The sequence below is a fragment of the Cenococcum geophilum genome (genome assembly GCF_001692895.1).
Source record: "Cenococcum geophilum 1.58 unplaced genomic scaffold K441scaffold_17, whole genome shotgun sequence".
Classification (NCBI taxonomy): Eukaryota; Fungi; Ascomycota; class Dothideomycetes; order Gloniales; family Gloniaceae; genus Cenococcum; species Cenococcum geophilum.
The window spans coordinates 78,216-87,853 of NW_027137575.1; the positions used below are offsets into that span (position 1 = coordinate 78,216).

Genomic DNA, 9,638 nt, shown 5'->3' on the forward strand with positions numbered 1-9,638 from the left:
TGATCCAGAATGAGAACTCTGTCTTATTGAGATGAGGCTTTGGAGTCATAGGCACCCTGATCCAAACTGATGCGGGACGATCGCGGTCAGCGCTCGGTCGACAACCATAGAAGCAAGAACAGGGTTAATACAGCCTGTACCCCAGTGTGCGCGCAACACCACACACCTAATTTCGCTTTCTTGCGCACGAGAGAACTTCAAGTTTAACTCTTACAATTAAGCTTAAAAAACCAGAGACTTCACCTTTCTTGTAAGCGCACAGCCCTTTTGTAAGTGCACACTTGACTAGTTTCTAGCGAAATTGGATGTGGTGTCGCGCGCACACTGGGGGGACACCGGAACCTGACTACTTTAGAGATGAACATAGGGAATAATTGAAAACATATAATTCAAATCATATGACACCGAGACCAGAGAGAGGAACATATATAGTTTCGGTCCCTAGAATGAGTTCTTGGGGTTTTGGAGTGCGAGCCGCGTTTATTGCTAACATTGCCGATACGTATGCCGCAGATACTTGCTGTGGTTCAAAATGCTTTTTTTGAGACAAAAACGCCCAACCACATAACGCCGGAATAGATGATAACATGATAATACATACCATGTGTACCGCGGGAAATCCCAGAAACGTATTATTCCTTCATGCCAGCGACTTCGAAGAAGATATTCGGAAGAGGCACCTATTCTCTTTTGACACCAACTCTTCCAATATTCCTTAGTCCGAGCGAACAAACAACTAACGTTGTCCAACTTAGCGCGAAACAATACCAGAAGGTAGCTCTGTATCCCTCTAAGAGAGCCTCGGGACTTTGTTTATCCTCCGAACTCGAACGCGCCGTGACACTGTTTGCAATGACAGCGCTTGTTGCCAGTCCTACGCTCTTGCCAATTTGTGCAATAGTATTGAACACACCACCAGCAAGCGCCTGAGTCTTCGTGGGGAATACTGACGTGATGAGAAGATTCGAGATTGTGAAAAAAGTGTCGGCACCCACGGGATTGAACAGAACCGCTAGAAATTCACAAGACCAGTACGACCAATCCGGGTGAGCGATAGCCATTAGTAATGGTGCTATACAAGTTACTGTAGTGCCAACAATTACTGCCGAGTCTGCATGGACGCGATGCGCAATCAAGCCCATAATTACATTGGCGAGTGTACTTGAGATTGGGGCAGGGAGGAAACGTATGGAGGTCTGGATCGCACTAATCTCCCGGACGTATTGAAAATAAAGCGTCAGAATACTCTCTACGGCATTGAAAGCACCCCAAGTCAGGAAGACGCTTATACAGATACTGGTGAAGACCCTGTTCCGCCACAGGGATTTAGGGATAATCGCAGGCCTATTTAGACGTTCCTGTCTGTTAATCCAAAGAATGAAAATAGGAACCAGCGCTACGGAGGCTATGAGGAGGGCAATTGTTGCAGGAGTCTTAATGTTTAAGGAGCTCCCAGTGATAGACCTATATACACTAAGTTAATATTAAAAAAGGGCAGAAGAGGGGTTTTACTTACGCAAAGGCGTAAGAAAGCATTGCAAGAGATGCACTGGCAAGAATTGCTCCGATCCAGTCAATGTCCGAAGTCAATCGCTTCCAAGTAATTGGCTCCCAAGAGTCAATATCCTTTGGCAAGCCATACACGGCCACCCCGAGTATTAGCGTGTTGATGATGGCAGCAATGTGGAACCCCCACCGCCAACCAATGCTATCAGACAACACACCACCAAGAGTGAGTCCTAAAGAGAAGCCAATCGGTTGGCCACCACCCATGGAAGCGAATGCTATATTTCTCCTCTTTCCTTCCGGAAATGTGTTGGTGATGATACTAACAGCCGAAGGAAGGCAGAAGGAAATTGCTATGCCCGCTAGGCCGCGGAATAGGATGAGCTGTGAGCCATCCTGTGAAAGGCCGCAAGCCATAGTAAACAAAGACTGTAATACGCATCCTGTGAGGTACATTGTGCGACTACCAATAACATCGGCGACAGCTCCGAGTGGAAGGAGTGTGCAACCGCATGTTAAGGCATATATTGAAGATGGCCTGTTGAGATGTTAGCGGAGAGCCAATTGCAACTACAAGCGTAACCGAAGCCATAGGGAATAATACCAAAGCAAGAGATTGGCGTCAAGCGCTAAATCTTTCGCTATGGTGGGAAGTCCGACCACAACCAAACCAGCAAGCAAACTGCTGATACCAGTAATGCAAGTTACAGACGTAATGACAACTGCTGTCGTTCCTTTCGAAACCTTTTCTTGTCCAGAAGCAATGCTCTCAGCCATAAGCGGGCGTTCATATCTGGATTTTGAAACGGTTCTTTCGAGTGTTGAATGACTTGATGGTGGTTGTGCCACAGAAAGCGGATGTGTCGGCAGTTCAGCCGAAGTGTAAGACATATTGAAACAATTGCTGATTTGTATTAATAGTATGAGGATTTTATACGGATTTTTCATCACGGTTTTCATCGGCTTAAACATCAGAGCCTCGTTCGGAGTCGTCAAATACGATTTCAGGATTCATTCGGGATATGTTGTGTTGTCCTGAACCGGATTTCCATTACCTATCGACCTGTTTCTATTACCTATTCATTACCTATTATCGACTAAGTGGCAATATCGACCGGGTGGCAATTAAGTAACAATTACAGATCGTCTTTGGCATCGCCGTTGTTCTTTTACTACCTACCTTATATATGTGGATGGCTTCTAGAGCTAGCTTTAAGGGACAGAGTTCTTATCCTTAATCTCCCTATTTAATAGTTATAAGCCCGGGCCGTCTACTGCTTTATCTTTAATTTAAAGCCTTTATTTCTATTAATTTCTATTAATTTCTTAATTATAGACGCCTATAATAACCTCTTAATAAGATAATATATATATTACTGTTTTATCCGTAATTCTAGTAAGCCTAACAATTAGGACTAGTAGGTTAAACTTATTAAGTTAAAGGCTAATATTAATTAGATTTAGTAGTATATTAATCTATTAATATTTACAAACGCTCTACCAAAGCTTAAAGAACTGGTTTAAGCCTTATTTAAGAATATTAATGGCCGGGGGAAGACGAAGCTCTTAAAGCTAGATAAAGACAAGAAGGAGGAGCTCTGTGCGCTCTAATCCGGCTATAGGGATAGTGTAAAGCTATATAGGAAATAGTTATTAGACCTTAATACGTTACGCAGCTAAATTTAAAGCTTTATCTTACGTACCTACCTTATCTATATATTTAAATATAATACTATTAATAATATCTTAGTATCGCTTAAGTAGAGAGTTACTCTAACTAATAACGCCTAAAAGCTTTAAATCGCTACCTAATATATAAAGCTTAAGAAGGCGCCTTAGAACTAAAACTTTAAATTTTAGTTATAGGAGTAGGAAAAGGTATATACTAAATATAAGGAACTAGGTCTACCTAAGGTAGATAGCAATTATTTAGTAAAAGACTTCGTATATATAGTTATATTAATTATACTAAGCTAGTTAGAATATTAGAAAACGAGTTCTAAAGGCTTAAGTGGTAAAAGTAGATACTTTTTAGTTTCTTTAAACTAGTTATATAGAGCTCGCCTAAAGGGTAAGGCCCTATAAAGATTCTTTCTAGTTACTTTTAAGGAAGAGTTAAGTAAGTTACTAAATCTAAAATCTAAATCAAAGCCTAAATTATTAGTAAATAAGAAGAAGAAAAAAGGGCGACTAATACTATAATACCTATATAGAAAACGCTACTACTATAATAGATACTAGTATATAGTAGAGCCGATTCCTCGCCTATTTTAGTTTAAACTAAATAATAAAATCTAGAAGAAAGTAGAGAAGAAGATTATAAATACAATACCTAAAATTAAAGCCTATATTAAGTAAATTTAGAAGGACAATTAAGTTAATAAAAAAACTAAAAGATAGTAACTAAAGCTTATAAGAGCCTAAGGGAGTCTTTACTATTTATTAAAGAGGAGCCTATAACACAGCCTCTAACTATAAGCCTTATGATAGTATTCTTAACTTAGGAACTAATATATACATCTTTAACGATCGATCTAGATTTGTTAGCGATATTAAGCCTACCTTAGACTATATCTATATAGGCTCGCATATAGAAGGGATTATAGGCTTTAGTATAGCTATATTTACAATTAACTACCCTAAGGTAAGAAGTAGATACTACTTATAGGAGCAGCCTTTATATTAGGCTTTTATACTAACCTAGTATATATCTAAAAGCATAATAATAAGGAAGTTTACTAGAATAGTAGAGAGAATACTCTCTATTATAGCGATAACGAGATATACGCCTACTATAGCTTCTGCTATAGCTAAATAACTATTAAATATAAGGAGCTAAAGACGAGCGCCTTATAAGAGATCTTATCTATAACTTAATTATTAAATAGTTATTAAAGCCTCTATTATATTAGGTAGAAGGCCGTATATAGTATTAGTAATTATACTATATAAGAAAAGAAGTAATTAAATATCTATTATATTAGTTAGTAACGGGCGCGATTCTATAAGGTCTAACTATAGTATAATATAAGTTGTATAGTATAAAGGGAATTTGTAGATAGGGGACTATAAGACACAATTGTAGGAATAAGATAGATTGTGAAGAAGACGAATCCTTAAGGAGGTAAGGCCTCTAAGATTGGAAAGACAATATATTATAGGTATATGCCACCAGTATATAACCGATAACTATTTAAAGGGTGTCTGGGGGTTGTTCTAAAGGCATCCTAAGGTAACCGCAATAATGTCTTTTATATATAGAGTGTAAGAGTCGCGCAAATACACAAGTACTCTTTATCTTTTTAGCCGTATGGCGACGTAGAGCGAGATACATTATAATTAGTAAGTAAAGCTTATAAGATAATATTAAGAAGGCCACTAACTTAATCAACAGTTCCTTTTTATAAGATATACCTTCTATAATATACGATAATAAGGTCGACATAAGTACTATAGTTGGTAATCTTAATTGGTTGTTATTTATCGGGTCACGTGTAGGGTCCGTACTACCGTATCAAATCGCGACCGATACTTACACTTACGATACACCCCCTAATAGTAGGTAAATAAAATTTCTATTTTAATAAATTTATAGAGCTTATAAAGCGCTTTAAAATAGTGCCACTTTTATTTAAATATCTTAAGGATAGGTGGACGTAGAGCTTATAGGAGCTCTGCGGAATAAGGGGGAGCCGTATACGGAGCTCTGCAGGCTCTGTAAATTTGCGACCTTATAACCTTATCCTACTCCTTACTACTCTACTGCTCTCTACCTCCTACCCTAGTTGCTACTTACTATATTTACCGCCTAAATGCCTTCCAATTGTATGTTTTGTACTGCCTATAAGTAGTATTACTCTTCTACTAACTTTGTAATAAACTATTATAAAGCTCTATATAAGACCTATACATCTTATAGGGTTAATCCTTTATTTACTCTTTTTTAACTTACTACCTTTCTAACTCTATATATATAGGAGAAAAGAAATAGACAGTTTTAATAACCTTTAGCGGACCTTCTGTAGCCTATAGCCTAAACTATAGCTACTATCTTCCACTGCTGCTTCCGCCGCTACTGCTCCGCTTATACCGCCTATATTAGTCTAGCCGCGACCGCCTATATTAATTTAGCCGCGACTATCTATATTAATCTAGCCGTGACCTACTACTGTCCGCCCTATCGCGGAGCAGTTAGATCGCGGTCCTATTACTACCATCTGCCCTATTATGGAGTAGCTAGATCTTAGTCCTATAGACATTGCCTATAACTTCTACGCGGCCCTATATTAGATTAATAAACGTATTAGTATATCGCAACCCAGTAATCTATGGTTTAAAGCCTGCTATAAGCATGGTAATATAAACCTCCCTCTATTTTGGCCTCTGCTAAAATATCTACACAACCTTTTAGAGTCCTATAATACTTTTACTAGGCAGTTTAGGGAGCGGCTCCGCGTATATAATATAGCATTGGCTTTTACGTCCGTAAACTATACCATTACTGACTATAGTGTAGCCTATAGCGGCCTAAATTGCTTCTAGATATATAGTAAGCTTTACTATTTATAGGTGTCACAGGACACCCCCGTGACACCTTATACACATCCACCTATTTCCACCGACTTAGCAATTAGAGACTAACCGCGAAATGGCAATCTGATGGCAATCTAATGGCAATCTACGGCATTCTGCTATATTCTGCTAAGTTCTACTAAATTCTGCCAAGTTCTGCTAGGACTACGACCTAAACCCTATTCTACCTATACACGTGTTAACTAAGTAACCGAGTTAACGATATATGCCCTCTCTTCCCATTTTCCTACCTTCTTTCCTTACGTAACATTTTAACCTCCTTATATAGTTTATATATATAGCTTAATAATATCTACCTTGCTATATATTATCGTCGCTTATATTTACTCCGTGACACTACATTGCGTTAACTACCTATATTATTGTTAACATGCAGAACGAACCTAAAGCCTCTATAACGGCCACTAGTATTATATCCGCACTCTAAAAATAATTAGTAGGGATATAGAAGTCTTTTATAAACGCCCTTAAACAGAACTAAGCCACTTTAAATTAATAATAAGCCGAATAAGAAGCACGATACTAGCAATTAATTAAGGACCTTTAAGAAGAAGTCCGCGCCCTTAAGATGCCCACGCTAAGACCTTAAGACTAAATGCTATCTCTGGAGATAAACACGCGGAACGCGAGCCCCAAACCCGTAGTAGCCACTTACCCTAAGCTAACTACTACACTAAAACAATCTAAACGACTACTAGATCCCCTGGTATTTACTAGTAAATAATAGGAGCTTTAATTATTCCTAAGCTAGCTTAAAAATAAGCTAACCGGTAACGCTAACTATTACCTAATTAAAGCCAACCAACTCTATTACGCCTTAAGTTAACTAAAAGGAGATATAACTGACCTTATTAAACCGCTTTAGCTAAACTTAGTATAAAGCCTAGTTATACTTCTTAAAGCTATATATAATAACCTAAACCGCTAAGCTACTGCTTAAAGAAAGATAAACTATATAACTTAAGGGACGAAAAGTTTCCTAGTATACTTCCCTAAATTTAACCGTTACGTAAAAGAAATAGGCTGGAACGACTCTGTACTAATTAATAGCCTTATTAAATCCCTAAGCCCTAAACTAAAAAACCTCCCTAATAGGCGTAGACCTACTAGGAGCCCTTAATGCCTGCGTAAACGTTATTAATAAATAATATAATAATATACTACGCCTAATACCGAAACCCGCTCTACGATATAATACGGCAACCCCGCGAATATCTACTAAGTTATTGTCTTAGCCTAAGCACCCTGACGCTATAGATATTAACACTAAAACCTTAGGGTACGCCTTACTAGGGTCCTTTAAATAAGAACGACGCATTAAACTAGGCCTTTGCTTTAAATATAGAAGTAGCTCTTACCTCTCTAACTACTACTCTATTCCTATACCTAAACACGAATTATAAACGGCTAATACTAGCAGCCGTTTACCGTATCGATCTTCCGGTTACCATCCCTAATCTCTACCTAGTTCTAGCCCTATATCTAATAAGCACTATTTATAAGGATAAAGCTATAGCTAACGTCCTATAAGAACCCTACCCTAATTACCTCTAAAAGGAAGGTCTTAAAGCTAAGTCGCTTTCCGGGACGGCTCTGCTATAGGATCTTATTAAACGCATTTAACGTTATAAACTCCGACTTTTGGGACCGTAGTATAACTATTAACTGCCGTCTTTGGTAGAAGGGTTAATAGGCTAACGCTTAAATCCTAATTAATATAGGAGCTAGCGGCATAGGATTTATTAACAAGATCTTTATATAAGATAATGGTTTTACCCTAACCCCCCTTNACNNGNATATTAACGTATTTNGATTTAANAGCAAANACACNNTCTTAGGCNGTATTACCTACGTAGTATTCCTAAGACTCCAATACCTAAACTATAAAGAATTAATTAAACTTTTCGTTACCACCCTAGGTTACTTAGTAATCCTTAGATAACCCGAAATAAAGCTATATAAGGTAATTATTAATTAAGATAACCTTAAGCTTCTATTTACCGCCTCCTATTATAAGCAGAAGTGCCTTACTACTTACTACTTAGACCTAGAACTAAAATCTAAAAAATCCACTATAATCCACTAGTCTAAAATTTCTATAACTATCTACCCTATACCTAAGAAATCTACCAGATTCCACTAACTTAGGAATTCCACTAAATTCCACCAACAATCCGAAAACTCCACTAAATTCTATAAGTTAGTACTAAGCACTATACCGCCCTAAGCTAAGTAAAAGCTTAAGCTCTATACACGAAAATATTAAAAGGACTAGTATTCCACCATAAAAAGGATTCTTAAAGAACCTAAACCCAAATCTAATACTAACTCTATACCTAATACCAAACTTAAACCCAAATAAGAAACTATGGATAATCTAAGCGAGCTTAGCACCCTAGATATCCGCATAATTAGAGCTACTCCGCTAGCGCAACTTACTAAGAAACCTGAGTATACGATCTTCGCTATTACGATAGCCGATATTAAGAAAGCCTTAGCACTAAAGAAGCACACCGACCCTACTATAAAGGTACTAATAGAGTATCATTATCGCCTAGATGCATTCTTATAAAAGGAAGCTGATAAGCTATTAAAATACCGACTATATAACCATAAGATTATACTTAAAGAAGGAAAGCAGCCTAAATTTAGACCCTTATATAGGATATCCTAAAATAAACTTTAAGTGCTATAAAAGTATTTAGACAAGAATATAAGCAAAGGATTTATTAGAGTAAGCTCGTCGCCTATAGCCGTACTAGTAATCTTTATTAAGAAACCTAGCGGCGGTCTACGCTTTTATATAGACTACCGAGCTCTTAACGCCGTTACCGTTAAGAACCGATATCTAATCCCGTTAATATAAGAGGCGCTAAACCGACTAAGTAAGGCTTATTACTACATAAAGCTTAATATCATCTCTATATTTAACCGTCTCCGTATTATAAAAGGGGATAAATAGCTTACTGTATTTTGTACCCGATATAGACTATTTAAGTACTTAATAACACCCTTTGGCCTCGCAAATACTATATAAATAATACCCTGCGCCCCTACCTAGATATCTTCTATACTACTTATATTAACGATATTTTAATATATAGTAATAACCTAACCGAATATTGGAAATATATTAATCTTGTTTTATAAGCCCTATACGGAGCTAGTCTATAATTAGATGTAAATAAATGCGAGTTCTATAAAATGGAAGTCCTATACCTTAGACTCCTTATTTCTATAAATAGTATATAAATGGACCTAAAGAAAGTTAAAGTAATTATAAACTAGTAAGAACCTAAAAACGTTAAGGATATAAGAGCCTTTATAGGATTTACTAATTTCTACTAATAGTTTATTAATAACTTCTCCGCCCTAGTTTTACCCCTTATAGCTCTAACCTAAAAGGATAAAGTTTTTGTCTTTAATAAGGAATATAAGAAGGCCTTTGCCTACCTAAAGGTTATATTTACTACTGCGCCTATACTTTAATACTTTAACTTAAACCAAATAAGTGTTATAAAAGCCGACTTATCTAACTA

General features: G+C 37.0%; 1 protein-coding gene across 1 annotated transcript; it reads right to left on the minus strand.

Annotated features, from left to right (window-relative positions):
• Positions 1-456: 456 nt before the first annotated feature.
• On the minus strand, positions 457-2,387 carry K441DRAFT_634701 (uncharacterized protein). Its single transcript, XM_067646413.1, has 3 exons — positions 2,111-2,387; positions 1,517-2,044; positions 457-1,464 (listed from the first exon to the last, which is right to left on the minus strand). Exons 1-3 carry the CDS (start codon positions 2,281-2,283, stop codon positions 681-683), a joined length of 1,485 nt encoding a protein of 494 aa, XP_067504694.1. The 5' UTR covers positions 2,284-2,387; the 3' UTR covers positions 457-680.
• Positions 2,388-9,638: the final 7,251 nt, after the last annotated feature.

Bases quoted from the DNA above. Each gene is read 5' to 3' on its own strand.
- K441DRAFT_634701 (XM_067646413.1), bottom strand. From the start codon at position 2,283: ATGGCTGAGAGCATTGCTTCTGGACAAGAAAAGGTTTCGAAAGGAACG. The intron at 2,045-2,110 runs GTATTATTCCCT...ACATCTCAACAG, and splicing joins GACGCCAATCTCTTGCTTTG to GCCATCTTCAATATATGCCT. The intron at 1,465-1,516 runs GTAAGTAAAACC...TAGTGTATATAG, and splicing joins ATGCTTTCTTACGCCTTTGC to GTCTATCACTGGGAGCTCCT.